General features: G+C 37.2%; 1 protein-coding gene across 1 annotated transcript in view; it reads left to right on the top strand.

The window, feature by feature from the left end:
* Positions 1-20,266, top strand: part of LOC129249266 (uncharacterized) — a 207,860-nt gene that overhangs the window by 114,505 nt on the left and 73,089 nt on the right. Inside the window, exon 9 of the mRNA XM_054888975.1 lies at positions 16,707-16,851. Within this exon, the coding sequence (XP_054744950.1) occupies positions 16,707-16,851 (145 nt within the window). The remainder of the gene's footprint in view (positions 1-16,706; positions 16,852-20,266) is intronic.

The following is a 20,266-nucleotide window of genomic DNA, read 5'->3' as shown; positions in this document are numbered from 1 at the left end:
AAATTTGTTGATTTTTTTTTTAATTTTGCACGATGTTTGAAATGTTGACTTCCATAGTTTTTGTTGTAATGCAAACTATTTTTTACAAAAAAAAAAAGACAATTGACTGGCACTAATAATTATGAGACTGTGTAGTTTGAATCACTGAATCAAATAAAATAAATAAAAATTAAAAAAATAAAATTAAAAAATAAAATTAAAAAAATAAGTAAAGAGTCGAAACGTTGCAATATGTCACGCTGCTATTACTGTTCGCAAAGGTGTATACAACGAATTTATGTGTGTGCATAATTCACACCAAAGTTACCACAACTTTTCTACGTCTGCGCAGCTTATAAAGAAACGAGGATTTTCGGTAATATACGCACACATTCCTTCACCCACATTGCCAGACATGCATTGTCAGCGCATCAGCTTTCACAAAGCCGCTTACAACAAAGTAAGTAATTTACAAGCAGCATACAATAAGTGTCACAGGATACCAGCAAATAAATATTAGGCGCAAAAAGCAGAGCTGTCGTTCTTGCCGCCGACACTCTATACGAATGGTAAACATACTTATTCAGATTTCTGGCTTCTTTCGGTTAAGTTTTTGTTTGCCATCGATACGTCTTTAATGCTTACTTGACACAAATTACGAACAATTCAATAATCTACTTATACTACACTGGCATTAGTCTGCACCCAAATCAGTTGAAGGATGTAGTTCATTAGTGTTGAGTGCGTAAATCTTCTCTAGTCTCAAGGCAAAATCGATTTACGCTTAGCCGTCATAGCTGCGTTTAAGAAGCATTTAGTTGTGCTGCCTTTAATTTAGGTAAAAATAACAAAATTAAGTTCAAGGCTCCAGCAGCCAGGAGGTAGTGTGTGTATGTATGCGTGTGAGCCAGTAAAATATTGCGCCAGTAAAATATTGCGCCAGTAAATTAAGTGCAGAGTCGTCCTAAATAATTGCCACGGCTGACAACTACGCAGGCATTTATTAACATTATTTTCTTTATTTTACTCTATCAACTTACTAAAACATTTCTATGGGCGATTAATTTTGAGTTTGTGTGTGATTACGCTTGTGGTCACCGCCCCATTTCTCATTTCCCATCTCTAAAATTATCATATTGCTCTTTGTTTGTTTGTGTAATTTAATTAGTATAAATTTGATAATTGAAAATTCGTAGATGGGTAGAAAATTGTGTACACACACATCCAAAAATATATATTTGTCCTTAATTTGCGGTTATAAATCTAATTTTATGGTGCATGATTTTAGGCACTGAGGCACAGAAGTGTGCTAATCTTGCAGCTTTTTATTCATTGTTTAAAATAATTATACTTAAAATCATAACCGTTCCTTTATTAATAACAGTTGACGAGAGTTTAAAGAGAAAAAATGTTTTGCTGAATTGGTTTAAGGGTAGCAGAGACTATGTTTGCGCCTTCTTTGTTCCTTTGTCTAACATTTACTTAAACATAGAAAAGTAATCGCTAATTAATTGACCTCCATGATGCTCCTCGATTATTTTCTCTGGAACTGAGTCAAATCCTTAGTCTGCGCTAACTGGTCAACTTCTGTAAATGAGCTCGAGGGCAACATTTTACACCGAGTTATCAAAGCTTGAACTGACCGCCGAGGCGGGTATACATATGAATGTTGAGGTATTCGATAGACATTGGCGGGAATGTAGCTTCAAAATAAGCCGCTAAACCATTTTATTTCATTCTGATGCCTTTTTCTACACTTCTTATAAATGGGCATCAGATTTGAGGTACATACTTTTTCCAATAAGATTTTTTTTTACATATTACGTGTGATTACTGTCAAACTAAAAACATATTTTTTTTTAGTATTCGTCATAGAAAGACTTATGCTTCAATGACCTGTGCTATGCTTCTAAATGACCTGTTGGAGCAGGTGGTGAAGGGGGCTGCAGCGTAATTGTCTACGCGGATGAGGTAGCACTAATTGTTAGAGGAAAATTTGTGGATACTCTGTACAACTTGATGCAGGGATATCTGAACGCAGTTGTTAGATGGGCAACGGATTGCGGCCTGTCGGTGAATCCTCTTAAGACGGAGCTCGTCGTATTTATGAGGAAACATTAAATACCCAGAGCTCAACTTGCCTCACTAGGTGAAGTACCTAGGTATTATCCTTGACATCAAGCTTACATGGAAGCCCAATATTGAGGAAAGAGTGAGGAAGGCAATAATCGCCTTGTATGGGTGCAAGGGCGCAATTGGGGAAAGATGGGGTCTTTCGGCTAGAGTTGTTTTCTGGCTATATAATACTATTGTAAAGCCTATCTTGTTATATGGAGTCATAGTATGGCGTAACTCACTAGAGAAGACTACATTGGTGAAGAAGCTGGAGAGAGTTCAGAGGTCGGCACTCATTGGAATCAGTGAGGCGCTTCGAACGACTCCTACTCTGGCGCTCAACGCAATGTTAAATGTGGTACCCGTAGACAACGCAGGCAGAATTGCCGCTAGTCGTACTGCAGTCAGACTGAGAGATTTGGGATTCAAGCTCGACCTCACTTACAGACGTTCAAGTATCCGCCGAAACTATGGGTTCATCCCCCCGACAACAGATCATTGTGTACCCTCGCTTAGTCGAAGCGGAAATTTCGCCACTCATATTCCGTCAAGGGAAGAGTGGACGGAGGGCTACACTTGGGGGTAGGGCCTGGAGAACTTGTTCGTGGGTAGATCGAAGTTGGAAGAAAAGGTTGGCGGAGGAGTCTTTTGCGAGGAGCTCCCCATCAGACTCAAATTCATGTTACCGGACCACTGCAGTGAGTTCCAGGCAGAGGTAGCCGCAATCAAGGACGCAGCTGATTAGCTGGTCACATGCGTATTAACAGTCAAGAAAGTAAATATTTACTCCGACAGCCAAGCGGCCATAAGGACCCTCGGGTCTATGACGGTGCACTGGGAATTGGTCAAGGAATGTTCGACCTCACTTTCGACTGCGTCCGAATTCTTTGACATCAGACTCATCTGGGTTCCTGGTCACAACGAGATTGCGGGAAACTGTGAGGCGGATGAGCTGGCCAGACAAGGGGCATGTGAGGTGATTTCCCCGCGAAAGGAGAGAATTGGGATCCCCCTGACTACCTGCGGTCCGCTCCTGGAAAGATGGGCATCGCGCCAACTCAGCGAGCGCTGGGCAAGTACACAAACGTGTAAGGTCGCGAAATCCTTCTGGCCACGTGTGGACCGGAGGCGCTTGGGCGAGCTTCTGAGGCTGACAAAATATCAGCTCTCTAATCTAGTGGGTTCGCTCACAGGACACAATGCGCGAGGAATGCATGCTGTGTGGCTTGGAGTCACCTCGAGTCCTTTTTGCGCTGGATATATGGAGGATGAGGTGGAATCATCTCAGCACCTTCTCCTTAGCTGCCCTGCTCTGGCGGGGCTAAGATCCAGGCATCTTCTCTCTCACTTCTTAGCAACGCCTGCTTATACCTATATCTAGCGCTGACATTAAAAACCTGATGAATTTCATCAGCAGCACAAAGCGGTTGACGCAAACATAGTCATCGTTCGTAATCCGCACGCTCCTAGCCATCCCATCACCACCTCTCCCCGCCCTCTCCCTGCATCCCATCGGTCTTTCCCTTTCACCTCACCTCCTTCATAATGGTATCATAAAGGACGAATCTTTCGGCTTAATGGCTACCTCAATAAGCGAAAAATCATATTTGGGCGGAAGAGCAACCCGAAGCCATTCAACATGGCTATTGCATCTATTGAAAACAACCATTTAGGGCGGCCTAGGGGCTGGATGAATCATTGGCCCATATTTATGCAAAAACGAGGCTGGCGCCAGTGTAACAGTGAACGGCGAAAGCTATCGCGCCATGATACAGTTTTTGATGCAGGAAATTGAAGCCCGTGATTTTCACGAAATTTGGTTTCAACAAGACGGCGGACGATGCTACTTGCAATACAGCCCGTGAAACAATGGACTTAATGCGTTGTCGTTTCGGTGAGAGATTTTTATCGTGTCTTGGACCAGTGTAGGCCACCAAGCTCGTGTGATATGACATCTTCGGACTTTTATTTGTGGGGTATTTAATGTTGAAATGCTTTGAGGATAAATCAGTTTCAATTGAGGCATTGTAAGCCAGCAAATCTAAAGTCATTCATGAAATACCCACCGAAGTACTCCAGTAAGGCATTTAAAATTGATGTGTACGGATGGCTGAATTACGACGCAGTTGCGGTTAACATTTGAAAGGGATTATCTTTAAAAAATTAATTTCATGAATGGTTCAACACAAAAATAATGAAGGTTAAGGTATGAATTTGAATTTTTGTTGTTTTAATTGATCACCCTTTAAATAAAAAATATGTACATACTTCTCTAATAATCGACCTAATAAATTTTTCTTTGGCAGCTCTAAAATTCAGCCCAGAGCTGCTTGAGTGCTATTTATTCATATATCTAACCCACCATGCATTTCTGGTTTTCAGATAAATGGTGGTGCAAAATTAATCACCCTACCGGAAGATTTATAATTTTTTCGAATGGCGTCGTACGTCAATCATATTTCACACTTGTGGAATAGTCACCTGCCGTATACAAATAGACAAGCAATGAAGCGCGTAAATGCAAAAATAAAGATTTCCATCTCTCTAAATCATTTCCTTTCATTAGGGAAAAAGTTATGCAAAAACAAATTGGTGATTAATTTTAATAAAACAAAAAAATTAATATTATTTCAAGCCCCTTTTATACACTTTAAAGCATGCCCTCTTTAAGACTCCAACCTCCATGGACATAGCTGAATGTAAATGCGTCTCAAGGAATTAGTTGCCAATAATTTATTACTTTTACTCCACTAAGCTGCTTTAGCCGATCTGTCACAGCGAAGTGCCTACACAAATTTCTACTTTCAAACACAAATAAAGGAGAGTAATAAAAAGCTCAAAGCAAATTCGAATAAATATTAGCGAAGCCTGGCCCCTTTCTTCCTTTGTACTCGTCAGTGCTTTGGGAGCAGATCTTTCATGCTAAATGCGCCAGCAGTAAATTTTAAAGTCTTCTAAAGTCATTGAGCTTAAGGCAGTGGAAAGTGTTTAAAATCCGCTCACACTTATTTCCGTTATTTCTTTTACAATAGAAACGCTTTAAAGCATTAAAGTTGGCTGGGATGGTTTCGGTTTGCATGGCTGCGCGCTTTTCTTTGAATTTATTTGCCTTTGAATGGCTTTTGCATTACAATTAACTACTTTGTATGCCATAATAGGCCTTTGTGTGTGTATTTATTATACTTGTATATGTATGTGTGTGTGCGTGTATTGCAAGAGGTTTAAGAGCAATTAGCGCAAATTAATGGCAGACAACACTTGCCCGGCATTTTAATCACTTTGATTATCATTCGAAAATGTGACACGTAAGAGCTTAGTCCAAAATCGCTAATTTATGGGTTTTGCAATGGAATTTTGTCTGATTATATTTTTTGCGGTTTTTTGCATTTATCTTACGAATTATTGCAAATGAAAGTATGAGTTGTCTTTCATTTGGTTATGTTAAGTGGAAATCGAAGACGAAGTTGTTTGCATAGATTATTTTCAAATTTATTTATTTTTAATTTCTTTTTCTACTTCTATCCAATTTATACAAGAGACACTTGAGACTTAAACAGTATTATGCAAAACTAATTACCCGAACGGCAGATGTATAATTTTTGCAAATGGCGTCACACGTCAATCATCCTTGACACTTGTAATCTAGACATCTCACATAGGAGTATTTGTATGGAAAAGCCGGTCGAAAATAAGTCGAAAAAGAAATATATCTAATCTCATCACAGAAACAATCTTCTTGAAGGTAGATAATCGGTTTATCAAGTAACAGACAGACGCCAGAATTTTCCCAGCGTTTGGTGCCTGAGCATTGTCCATTGGAACCTAGTCATTGTTTTAACCAAACATCTTTGTTCTCGTCAATCTGTACTTTTGTTTTGTAAAGTGAACGAAAAATTTTTTTTGGCATGGAAGGGCATGGTATGTACTTTATGATAACAATATATTTTTTTAGTTTCAAGATTGCACTCGAAGTGAGGATTTTTAAGTTCTAATAAATAGTAATATATATATTTCTTTTTTACTAAAATTTAGCAAATATTAGGTTTTTTAACTAGGTGTCCACAATGCATGACCACAATTTTTTTTTCTCAGTTCTAAAAGTATTCGCTGCAAAAACAGGTTTCTTGGCGAAAATCACTTGTTCTCACTTTTATGACAATTTTTTTTTAATGTCGCCTATAAAGACAGAAAGAATGTTCTCCATGCTAGAATTCGTTTCTTCGAGTCCCTATTGCATTTATTGTATAAGCTAACATTAAAAAATGGCAAGCACGATCAAAAGACGCGAAAAAAATATTGCAGGAAACCAAAGAAAAAATTTAAAAAACGTTTCAGAGAAGAAATGGGTATCCTTGTTGACATTCCGAAAGCCGGTTATGGTAACACCAACGTTGGCAATCAAGAGCTTATAGAGCGATTAAGAGTTATTTTAGAAGTTATTTCAAGCGGCTACGATGTAGATCCTGTTAAGTTTGATAGATATGCACAAATTAAAGCAAAACTCTACACATACTTGTATGACTGGCATCCAATGCCTCCTACACTCCATAAGGTATTAATACACGGTGCCATGGTGATCACTCATGCCATTTTCCCAATTGGACAGCTATCAGAAGAGGCAGCCGAGGCCAGAAATAAACACTTTGGAAAATACCGCCTGGATTTTTCCCAGAAAATTTTCTAGAGTAGAGTGCAACGGAGATATTCTGAACATCTGACCCATTCTTGAGCTGCACTAGCAAAAAGAAATAAAAAATAAAATAAATAATTGGCGCGTACGCTTCCGTTAGGTGTTCGGCCGAGCTCCTCCTCTTATTTGTGGTGTGCGTCTTGATGTTGTTCCACAAATGGAGGGACCTACAGTTTCAAGCCGACACCGAACGGCAGATATTTTTATGAGGAGCTTTTTCATGGCAGAAATACACTCGGAGGTTTGCCATTGCCTGCCGAGGAGCAACCGCTATTATAAAAATGTTTTTTTTTTATTAATTTTGCTTTCACCGAGACTCGAACCAACGACCTCTCTGTGAATTCCGAATGGTAATCACGCACCAACCCATTCGGCTACGGCGGCCGCTGCAAAAAGAAATATAAAAGAAAATAAAAGCCGTTTTCTGAAAAGGCAAAGAAACTCCTGATTCCGGTTACACCGACAATGGATGAATATTAAGTCACAGCTTATTCAAGTGCTATATTAGAAAAAAAAATCAGAAACCTTTAATTATATGCCGTTTATCACTAACTTACAAAGTAAGTGTGAAATAGATATATTGTTTATTTAAATGTGAAATATATTGTCATTATGATTCATAAACGTGTTTTTTTTAATAAATGTATGTGAAAAAAGCACTTAATAATTTTGACCGGTTTTTGGACTGAAATACGCCTATGTGCAGCTATTGTATACAAAAAGACAAGCAATGAAGCGCCATGCTCCGCAAGTGCGTAGAATAATTGAGGCGATTCTTTTACCAATAATCGGTCGGTGGTGTTGGCGCAGTGTGAATATCGACGAAGATTTTCTAATCGAGTAGTGCCAACTGGGGAAACATTTCGGCGCTTAGCTGAGAGTGTGGAAAGAAGGTCACTGAAAATCCGCATGTTATACACGAAGAGCCACTACATCTACTTATAGTCACTGCGTGGTTTGGTGTTCGCCCCGGGGGTAATGATTGGGCCATATTTGTGAGGGTAAAAATGCTGACAAAGGAGCTTGCATACAAGAGTCCAATGCAAGCGATACTTGTGAATTATATTCTAACTCTGACCTAAATCAGCATAAAAAAAACTACATAAAGTCAACAAAGCAGCCAACGCAAGGAGCGAATGACTTACAGCCTCAAACAAGGTTGTACCGCCTTCAATCATTCATGTATTTCAGCATTTTATCTGACGAGCTTACCAGCCGAGTCCGACTTAGATTTGGATAGACCAAATTTATTCAAGTACAAGCAGTCCATACATTCCAAAAATGCCAAAAATGCCACCACAATTACAACTTTCAATCAAAAATACCATCAGATTTACTAATCGAAACATCGAAAAATAACAGGCAGCTGGTATTTCTTTCATAAACCAATTAGTTTGGCCATTGTAAAGTAAAGCTAATAATTAAAGAATAAAATTGCTTATAAATTTATGCTCCACTACTGATAAATAGGCGGCGCTTTCAAAAAGTTCTAACCAACCTGTAAAATGTCTGGATTGTCTTTGATGCATTCGTGTCAGTCCGACTGCCTATTTGTGCGAATGGTACTTTACGAAAATGCAAAAACTTTTTTACCAGTATCTAGTAAGAAAATTTCCTCACATTTTTTATAAAAAACAGCTCATGCAATAAAAAAATTTAAAAAAAAAAAATAACTGATGTCCTAGAGTACAAAATTTTCTGAAATATTAAAAAAGCACTAAGCTGAAATCAAGAAGAAAAAAAATACAAAATATATTAGAGATGGATACAAATTTCTTAAATTTATTACGAAAAATTTCCAAAGAAAAAAAAAAACAAGCAAAAAAAAACACCACAAATCAAACAATTTTCAGAAATAAATTCTAAGGGGTATAACATTTCCTCACAACACGTGAATATTAATATCGAAAATAAAATCTAGCCTTAAAACAAATTTTTTGAAATATTATTTTGAGGGGCTTCAATTTTTTGTTTCACATTCGCTATAAAAAATTGCCTAAAATGAAAAATAGACAACTAAAAACATAACAAATCAAATCAAACAAATGTTGAGAAACAACTTCTAAGGTGTACAGAACTTTTTGAAATTTCGTAACAGGAGTACAAGAATTTATAAAAATAACTTTAGAAAAAATTGTAGATAATAACATTTGGGGAGTACAAAATTTACTCAAGTCTGGAAAGAGGAACAAAAATTGAAAAAATGAACTCCTAAAATAAAAAAAAAATTAAAACAAAAAAGCTGAAATTAACTTAAGCAACATAGAAATCTCTTACACCTAAAATAAAACACACATTTCCAAAAAATTTTGAAAAATTATTTCTAAGGGACATACATTTTTCTCAGAGGTGTAATAAAAAATCTAAAACAAAAAAGTCAAAAAGTTTTGAAAAATTACTTTTTAGTGAAAAATTACGAAACATTTATCAAATTCATGAAAGATATCTTCAATTTCGATTGTGCATCAGACGTTAATAAGTCAACAACACTAAGAGGCACCATCATCGATTTGCCTTTTTCAAGAAACTTTACACTCGAAACACTCCCTTTCATTTCCTACTTTTTCTATCATCGTCCTATTCTCAACAGAGAAATGGTTCATTACCATGCACACAGGAAGAAGGCATATGCAAATACAAGTGTGTGAATTTATATACAAATGCGCATATACATACATATATATGCTCACTCACGTAGGACAGAGCCAGATGTCGAACGTTGCCGAACGCGGGGCCGATTGTGCCTCTTTATCGTTCGTTCCGCGCTTTCGCTTGTAGTTCAAGCAAGGTAACGACACATGAGCAAGATAACGACGATTGAGCAAGATAACGAAGCATTTTTTCGTGCGTGCAGCCGGCTAAATCGAATTATAAGACGTTATCACGTCAAAACTCAAACAGTTTCGAAAAATTACTTTTCAGGGGCATACAATTTTCTCAAATCTCGTATAAAAGCGTATCTAAAAAAAAGTACCATTTAGAAAACTCAAATTTTTAAAGGGTCATTTAAAACCAAAAATGTCATGCTAAACAAAAAAGATCATCTGAAATGAGACATACCACTCAAGACATTTTTGAAAAAATACTCTGATGGGCATACAAACTTCCTATAAAAAATTGCTCAAAAAATTACATAATTACCTAAAAATTAGCTTTAAAAAGTTCCTCATAGTAATCATTTGCCATTCTGAGGTGGTACAAGTTCCTCTTCAGATCCTCCATTTATGGGAAAGTATCAAGATGCACACCACAAATTTGAGACCAGTAAAGAATTTAAACAAAATTTTTAAAAATAGCTTCTGAGGGACAAACAATTTTCTGAAACTTCGTATAGAACAAAAAACGTGAGCAACTCAAGGTAAATGTCTCATTATAGTAAAATCTGGAAGATAAAAACCTTTAAAGTGTATGTGAATTTTTATTTTAATTATTAACAACCAAGACACAGTTTGATAGTGACCCACTGTCTACTTTTATCTAAAGAGTAGTAAGTAGGTGCTAAGCAACTTAAAAACTCACCCAATTTCTAACACTTGACATCATTCAAAGCTCAATTTGAGTCAAAGAAAAAAAAGCATTCCCTACTTCACTAAACATTTCATTAACTTTCCCCACTAAGCCCACCAGTCTACTTTTGTATTTAATTACCCATTTATTGTTTTCTTTTTCCATTCATTTTCACTGAAGTTAAGCTAATTAAGTGCTGACGTGGTGACTACTAACGCTTATTATTGCCAATTTTTGACAGTCAGCTGTCAAAATACGAAATTTACAAAATTAGTTAATTAACGAAACCAACCACAACAACAACAACAACAACAACACAACATCACTGACAAACAAAAACTACTTGACTGTAACGAATGCTGTAATACGCACAGCAGGCGAGCGGCATTAGGCAGTGTGGGCGTGCTTTGATGACTTGGTGTCTTGCTTTGCTTTGCACTGTTACTTATCCTATCAGGAGCTGAGGAAGCGGAGGGTGAAGTAAATGAAAATAAAGAAACAAATGCCGAAAAACAAAAACTGTTAATAGCAAATGACACTGAGCCTGCTATTGTCAGCACATTTGGCGGTGCTGTGGAATGATTTCTAATGCCTGACACCAGGATGTAATCTCGGGCAAATATTTGCCACTTAATTAATGTTAGGCAGGAATTGTTTGAATAAATAAAGAATCAGCAAAGTGATGCAAAGTTAAGTGGGACAAACAGCAACTAGGAGGCGAGAAAAATTCTGATTACATATTTTTAGGTTTAAAAATGACAAGGAAAGCAAAATTAAACTAGAAAAAAATTACAGAAATTTTAAGTGAAAGATGATGTTTCGAAGGCCTTTAACTTTGGAAGAACAATGTAAAAATCTCTAATCAATGGTTAATTATAATAAAATCGTTTTAAAAGGGAACCAACTTCATTTCGCAAAACCCAAACCTCACAAAGGAAATGTTAAAAACGGAAAAAATTACAAAAATTGCCCATTAACACTTCCTTTGAAGGCCTTCCACTTGAAGAGGATCAAAAAGTTTAAAAAGGTAAAAAATCGTCTAAAATCGAGTTGATTTAGCAGGAAGTTAAAGTAATGTCGTAAAACACAAAGCCCTAGAAAAGCATTATTCTCCTCCTCAAAATACTGAAGCATTAAATTAGTAATCGAATAACTGCCTGAATGCAGCCGAAATTGACAGCAGTAGGTGCCTGCTGTTGCTGTTGACAACAATAGAGGAAAATGAAAATACTATGAAAAAGTTCCGTTAAAATCAAACAAAGGCCAAGCCACTTCTTTTTACAGCCAGCGAAAGTACATTGCCGAACTGAAAGCAAATGTCCTGCAGTTGACGAGAACCACTACTTTTTGTTGGCACAGTAACGAGCCCCTCAGTGTGCTGTGAGTGCTGTGACAGCAGGTGTTGACAATTTGCGAAGAATGGTGTGATATAACCACGACAATGTAATCACGAGGCTCGTTGAAGGCGGCGTAAGAGAGAAGGACATTGAATCAACAAAAAAAAAGTAAGAGAAGATATGAACACGAATGAAAGCTAGCGCAAAGTGGAAAAGTCAAATGGAAACCACAAAAGGAAGCAGGAAATGATTGGCGTGTGTTAGACAAAGATGGTTACAAACGATTTTGACTAAACACCCTTTATTACAAAAAAACCGAACCTTTGGTTTCATCTCTTAGACAATATGTGAGTTCCTTTCCAATTTGTTTACTACTTAAATTTTTAGAGGAAAACCAAAGGTTCTCTCATACACTGAGTATTAGGTAGGTACAATAAGTGAATGGTTGAAGTACCACTCTGCCTCTACCCAAGTAGCACTAAAGCGCCGTTTTGATACCAATTTGAGACCTCCAATAGGCAGATATGTACAGCCAGCCAGAACTGTTGATATAATGGAGAAGATTGATGGGATTTAAGTTAGCACACTGCCCCAGGCTGTCGAAGTAAGGAGCACCCAGTCACCTTAATCGTCTAGCTGCCAAACACGGACATTTACAGAGAAGGTGCTCAACAGCCTCTTTTTCTGAAAGATCCCACAGCTTCTGCGATTAGGGTTCAATAGTAACCCTAGCTTTTCCGCGTGAGTGCCAATCATCCAAGGACCAGTAAACACAGCTAAGAGCTTGGAAGTTGAATGGCGTGGGGGCTCAGAATTTTCTGAATCCTCCGTCTATTGCACTAGGACCAAAGAGTTTTCGAAATAGCCTATAAGGATATGGAGTTCCATCTTTCCTGAGAAATAAGTTTGCGATTCCCCTTTAACTACAATCAAAAGGATACAGATGACCGGGTAGGGGGTCTTTGAAACCAATGCAGTCCCCTTCCTGACAAGCTCATCAGCAATTTTATTTCCCTCTATGTTCCTATGTTCTGTAACCCTGATCAGAGAAATGTTACTTGCACACCCAAGACATTTGATCTCCTCCTTACTGAAGTTAATTATTTTTGATCTACACCATGGCATCGTCAGAGTCTTGATCGTGACTTGACTTGACTATGGGAACAAATATTAATATCTCCCTCGCTCCCACGTTCCCTTAGCATTTTGCATGGCGCAAAGGCTTCTGCCTGAGAAACACTAGCAGTATTCGGTCATTTTAAGTATATAGATAAATTGGCCGATTTAGGGAAAATCCCTGCTTGAAGTCTCGATTCCATCTTGGGGCCGTCAGTGAAGACGGAGGTACCAGTTTCGGTGCAGATTTTCCTCACGTTCTAATCCTACCTAGTTAGAAAGATTGCTCTGGCACGACCCTCAAACTCCAGTTTGTGGCTAGAGAAATCTCTCCGAAGTTCAGAAAAATAGGGCGGTTAACTGCCTCAAAATGCTACTGTGTCTTTTGAGAGATTGTCCTGGGTATAACGGCGAATATTTTTGAATTGGAAGTTCTGCAATACTTAGTGATGTCGAACGGACAATTGAGTAAGGGTGGTATGGATAATCGATAGGTGTGCTCAATGAGAGTCAGGTTGTCCTAAAAACACTGAAGGTTACTCGCACCTGCTCATAAATTCTTCTGCAATCTAAATTTAGGCTAGGCAAGTTCGAACTTATGTTGGTACCTGAAAATTGAACTTTAGTATTTATATATATATAATTGGCGCGTACACCCTTTTTGGTGTGTGTATTGATGTTGTTCCACAAATGGAGGGACCTACAGTTTCAAGCTGACTCCGAACAGCAGATATTTTTTATGAGGAGCTTTTTCATGGCAGAAATACACTCGGAGGTTTGCCATTGCCTGCCGAGGGGCGAGAAAAATGTTTTTCTTAATTTTGGTGTTTCACCGAGATTTGAACGTACGTTCTCTCTGTGAATTCCGAATGGTAGTCGCGCACCAATCCATTCGGCTACGGCGGCCACCCGCACTTTAGTATTTAGGGTAACGAATTGAATTTTAGGGTGATGAGTTGTCGAACTGTGGAGCTACGACTTGCACGATGAGCTCAGAGACCAGAGTCAAATATCAGTTCAGCTGTTACAGCACTCGCTTATACTTATAATTCCTGTAAAAAATACGCAGGGATTGTTGGTGCTGTTTCAAAACTAGTGCATCTAGTGACAGTTTGAATAGGCTGATCAGGTTGGTTGCTGAATTTATTATCATTGTGGGAACGAATAAGCAACGACTGCAATGAGTCCTGCCTATGGCCACAATAGGCAACATTTACAATCCAATATTCGTCCACTGCCGCAAGCTTCTCAGATTATAAAGTGTTTTCCAATAACAGGTGTTACAGGTGAATGGATTGCGACAGATAATTAACGATTTTTATGGCTGGAATTGGATGGTATTGATCTGGACAACGTTTATTTTCAACAAGACGGTGCCACGTGCCACACAAGCAACGAAAGCATTGATCTTTTACGGGAAAAGTTTCCGGACCGTGTCATCTCTCGAAGAGGTGATCACATTTGGCCACCGAGATCTTGTGATTTAACACCTCGTGACTTTTTTCTTTGGGGCCAAGTGAAAGAGAAGGTCTACGCCAACAGCCCAGGGTCGATGCAAGACCTCAAAGATGGAATGAGGCTATCGAAGACATACACATAAGGCAGCCACTTTGTAATTCGGTTGTGGAAAAATGCATGAAAAGGATATATAAGCGTGGTCGTGGAAGTCATTTGCCTGATGTTGTTTTCCACTATTAACGACATACCTTTCTCTTTATAATAAAATAAACAACCGATTATTTATATTAAAAAATAGCATTTTTCTTTGAATATCCAAATAACACCTCTTATTAAAAAACCCTATATAAGACACCAGTGAAGTTTGAATATGAGCCAATAGAAGCTGCATACTTATTTCTGTGTTAAGCTGTCTTTACTAAGTGGTGAAATGATTTTAAGAGGCGTGGCAAACCGTCCAATTTTAAAGAATCAGCTGATTGGCTGACGTAACAGGAGTCATGACAGCAGTTTTTACAAAAAAACTGAGATTGTGTTTGTGATATCCAAAAAACTCAACGAATAAAACTTCCTTGCCGTGTGAATAATTTCTGTTTGGATGAGTGTGTAAATACGTGTGGAATGAACGGGCAGAATTCTGCTGTCGAGTACCCGGTGACGTGGCAGCCGAAATTACTCGAAATTACTTTTTTGGCATAGCTGATGGCCAAACTCGGTAATATATTATCCTTTATTTCTACATACTAAACACATTAGGGGAATGAGCTCAGGATTTATTTTTTTACTAGTTTTCTTTTTAATTTTGTTTATTTATTCATGTTTCTTTATTTTTTTTTTAATATTTTTTGGAGTTAAAATTTACCTCATGAGTACACTGTCCAACAGGTTACTCAACACGTAGCACTTTTAATTATAAATGAGGATGTCTCCCAGACCTACTTTGCCGAGGACGGTACTAGGCCAGAGAGGCGAATTTTTTTCCTGGGGGTTAATGGTCTGAAATTTTGGACTAACCTGGAATTAATTTATCAGAAAAATGATTTATAAAACCACTTCAAATTGAACTTCTGTCCTCCGAATGTCACAGCCGAATTTAACTAGGAAATATTTTGTATTTGATTTAATGACCTCCTGCTTAAATGACCTGTTTCGATGCATTTTCAAATAAACTATAATTTAAAGTCATCAAGAAATGCAATTAGAGCATCAAGATGTACAAGTTTTTTTTGTAAAATCGTTAAAATTTTACCAGCGGTGAATTAACCTTTCATTGGAGATATCTGTGTTCAAGTAAAAGCTTTTTATTAAGTTGGTTATCGCCTAAACTAGTTTTATAAGAAAAAAGTAGCGCTTTGCGACTCTTTACTGTTTTCAGTTCTCTTTCTTAGCTTGATTTTTAATAAGATTTATTTATTTATTTATAGATTTTATTTTTACCTACTTGAGTTCAAAGCAAATCCTTTTAAAGGCAGTCTGTGCTATATTTTGCAGAAGACTTCCGTACCGAAATTACTTCTCCTGATAACACCAGCTCAGGCAGCCTCAAAGGTCGTTTCTGCAGTCCTTTAAATGTATATACAAGGCAATCAGTTCCCTCTACTTATTCACATTCGACTTTATAGAGAATTGACTTTTTGGCTTCTCAACCGCACTTCGCTAGAACCAACAACAAATTAATTTCGTCGACTTATTACGCTGACACATGAAAACCACCAACATTTATCTTAATGCGACTTAATTTGATAACCGTTAGAGTGTTGTCAACGCTGATTGCGGTGTGCTTGTCACGGGCCGAGTGCTTACTTAACTCCCTTATCACCGTCGCCTTTGCTGTGGTGGTACACATACATTCACACTTAGTAGCTGTCATGGAAGTGGCTGGGTGAGTGACATCAGCGTAGATGTGAATAATTATGTGGTCGTATGTTGACAAAGCCATGAGCAACAACAACCATAAGAGAACAACAGATTACTACTGAACAGTGCCATATTAGAAATGTTAATGTGTTGGCATTTATTACTTTGCGCCTAGTTGCACACAACAAAAACAGACAAAGTCACACAAGCCAACTTGGCAAAAGTGTGGCCTGCCTGAACCCTACAAATATACTTAGGTTGAAATGGTACCACCTGGTGGGGACATTTTTACACCTTTGGAAATTTGTACCTACTTTTTAAGTTGGCCTTTGAAATGCACATCCGACGCAGCCTTTCTCACACTTTTTTTATTTTCTATTTTTTCAGTTTTCTTGCGTCCGCCTCACACCAGATAAATAAAAACTGTCAACACATTTCAAGTGGGCGCACAGCTGGTGTGTGATTTGGCTGCCGGCAAGAATGAGCTATGACTGGTGGTTTTTAATTTTAATTTTTATTTAGATTTTAATTTTTCATTTGGCAGATTTTTAAGCAAGAATTTTTTTCTACTCAGGTTTCTACTTAATTTTTACCTTTACTCGTATTTTTTAATATATATATTTTTTTCCTTTTTTTTTTGCTTGCAGAGGCAATGCACGCTCCTTGTGGATGGGCGTTTGTTGGGCTTTGACTTCTGGCACAGGTGTGGCTGTGGCTTTGCTGCAAGGCTCTGCTGGACCGCTGATTGGAGTTGCTATATCCGCATCGCTCTTACCGCCCATGGTGAATTGTGTGAGTATAAGAAAATGGAGGCAAATTTATTGAAGCTAAAAATTCTAGAAATAAAAAGCCGCAATTTGACGGAAATATGCGCGAAATTTTGCATTTCAAAAGAACTAAGAAGTAAGAGGTAATAAGAAATATAATTACAGTATGCAGGAGTTCTCTATTTATTTTAAAATACTTAAATTAAAATACTGCATAAAAAATTATAGGACAGATTTTCATGTCAGGCAAACTCTAAACCAAAGGTGGTCAAGGAGATGCCTCTTGTTTCGTAGGCGAACCAACTCACGGATCACCTGTCTACCTAGTTTATTCCCCCAACAGTTTCCCGTAATGTCTACGTGACCAGGAACTCAGATGGGCTTAACATCAGCAAAAATGATGTGGAAGTGGCTGTCACATTTATATTATATTTCAGGTACTAAGGGCAACATACCCATTTCCTTAAATGCTGTCGCTATATAAAAAATATATTTATCCTAAAACTAGTTTTCCACTTGAGAAAAAATAAAGCACCTTTTGCGACTTTCTCTCATAATATAATATCATACAACTTAGCACATCCGGAAGAGACCTCAAACGCCACACATGACCGTTAAAATAAAATTGTTTTCCGTTTTTTTTGCTCAAATGCCGTTCATTTTGGTTGAATGCGTCGGAATAATGTGAAAATAATGCGGTAGCGATGAGTTATGCCTGGCAACGACCAAAACATAAATTTTAGCGGCCAACTGCACTTTTTCAATTCCACCCGCGCCAAAAAAATAAGATAATGGGAAGGCAAGAAAACGAGAATGCAAGGAGAAACAAGAGAGATTTTGGGTTTGCTATTGAAGTTACAGAGGCATTTATACATTTTTGAAGGCATTAGAGTGAACCACATGGCAGATTTTTAAAGTAAAGTGAAGGAGAGTAATGTGCGAGTTCCTGGCAAAAGCAAATAGTTTGAGTTCGAATGCCCACCAAACAAAATCGTGTCAAAAAACTTAATAAGACAAATTTTAAGGTTCTCGCCTCATTTGAAATGGGGTTTCTGGGTGTTTCTTCAAAAGCGTGTGAAACGAAAATGAAAACAAGTTTTTTATTTTTGTTTGCAATATTTTATTTTTTTATGCATTATTAAAAAATAAAAAAAATTTTTTTGCTCATACGAGGGTGGTTCAAAAAGTTGTCAGCCTTCAAAATATGATCTTCTAGAAAAAGGGATGTCGCTAACGACATGCATTCCGGGAGTCACCGGTGTCTGAAATCAAAACGCCAAAAACGTGCTTGCTCAATATGCACTACGATCTTTAAAAAATAATAAAATTTGACAAAATGGCGGACGTTTAAATGTGAAAAACCATTTTTAACTCTTTTTTTCTTTTAGAAATCCGAAAAATATACTAAAAAAATGTTGTTTCCGAATAATCGTAGTTCGTACCGTAACGACATCAATTCTACGTCATTTAAGTTTTAGTTCATCAAAATCAGTTCAATAGAACCGGTTATATCTAGATCCATTCTTCATGTGAAGACCATGTTTTTTAGGCCGGCAACTTTTTGAACGTACCTTGTATGGCCCCAAAATTTATTTTTAATTTTTTTTATTAATAATAGATTGAAAAATAAAATATTCAAAACAGAAATGGAAAACCTTTTTTCGTTTCCGTTTTACGCGCTTTTAAAGAAACACCCAAACAACACCATTTCAAATGAGGTGAGGCCCTTGAATTTCAAAATTCCCAAATTTTTAATCAGACTTTATTTTTTTTTTAATTTGGGTACGCAGTTTTATAATAAATTAAATTTTAATTAAATAAAATCAAAGTTTGAAGTCGCTGAAATTTTTTTGATTTTTGATATTTTTTTCTCTGCAATGATTCGCTTTTTCTCCGTCCAACAAAATATCGGGCATTCGTTATAAGGAGAAAATTCGCAAAATCGTCAAGGGAAAAAATTATCAAAAATCGTCGAGAATTTAGAAAAATTTAAACGTTTCATTTTGCTATACTAAAATTTAATAGACTATAAAATTGCTAACCCAAATGTTTCTATTAATTCATATTAAATAATTTCAAATTTTTGTTAAAATTTATCGAGTCATGCTGTCTTTGCTGGCAGAATTCAATCTAAAATTGGAGCTCAATAATAAAATCAAGAAACTTATTGGAAAAAATTTGTTATGATTCCATTTAAAGTGCCAAATTCATTAAATTCTTTACAGAATCTATAAAAGAGTTAAGTAAAGGCTATTTGAGAAATATAAAGGGTGTTGATTTTGAATAAAATACAATGTTTTTAAGAAATTATTGTCATTTCTCTTTATTATGATAATATTGGTATAGCTCAATTACGCATGGAATAAAATATCGGCCAAATGGCCGCCCCGGCCTCGGCGGCACACCTCCATCCGATGGTCTAAATTTTCGATGACGCTGAGGCATAATTGAGGTTCTATGCCGTTAATGTGCCGGATTATCTTATCCTTTAGCTCTTGAATTGTTGCTGACTTATCGACGTACACCTTTTCTTTCAAATAATCCCAAAGAAAGAAGTCCAACGGTGGCAAATCACATGATTTTGGCGGCCAATTGACATCGCCGCGACGTGAGTTTATTTGGCCATCAAATTTTTCGCGCAAAAGAGCCATTGTTTCGTTAGCTGTGTGATAAGTGGCATCGTCCTGTTGAAACCACATATCGTTCACATCCATATCTCCCAATTCGGCCCATAAAAAGTTCGTTATCATCTCACAATAGCGAACACTATCCACAGTAACTGCCTGACCGGCCTCATTTTGGAAAAAATACGGCCCAATGATGCCGCCGGCCCATAAACCGCACCAAACAGTCACTCTTTGTGGGTGCATTGATTTTTCGGCAATCACTCCTGGATTATTATTCGCCCAAATGCGGCAATTCTGCTTATTGACGAATCCACTGAGGTGACCATGTGCTTCATCACTGAAGATGATTTTCTTCACGAAGTGCGCGATATGCATTTTGATTTGAACGCCCGTTTTCATAATAAGCCTGAATAACTTTAACACGTTGCTCGATTGTGTATCTTTCCATAGTTCAAATTGAGTTAATTTGAAATTGAAAAATGTCAAATGAAGTGCAGGAAAGAGCTTGACGTTTAGGTGTGGTTCACATCCTTTATTTCTCAATCTCCATTTAATTTTATTAATAAATAGCAAGTTTGCCACAATACTTTCCAACTGACTTTGCTTAGAGTTTAATTTTGAAATCATTTTGAATTAAAAAAAAAAATTCAATTTGAATTCAAAATTCTTAAAGCATTCCGGTTAAGAGTTCGTTCGAGTTTAATTTCGTTAGAATTTGGCTGCAATTAAAACCTCTATAAATAACGCATCGAATTCTTTCCAGCCTAGTAAACTTTGGTGAATTGGGTAAAGCAGCAATGTGTGTACGTATTC

Source organism: Anastrepha obliqua, chromosome 5 (assembly GCF_027943255.1).
Source record: "Anastrepha obliqua isolate idAnaObli1 chromosome 5, idAnaObli1_1.0, whole genome shotgun sequence".
In the NCBI taxonomy this organism is placed as follows: Eukaryota; Metazoa; Arthropoda; class Insecta; order Diptera; family Tephritidae; genus Anastrepha; species Anastrepha obliqua.
Note: the sequence above shows the minus strand (reverse complement) of the source record. Positions and strands in the feature narration are given on the sequence as shown.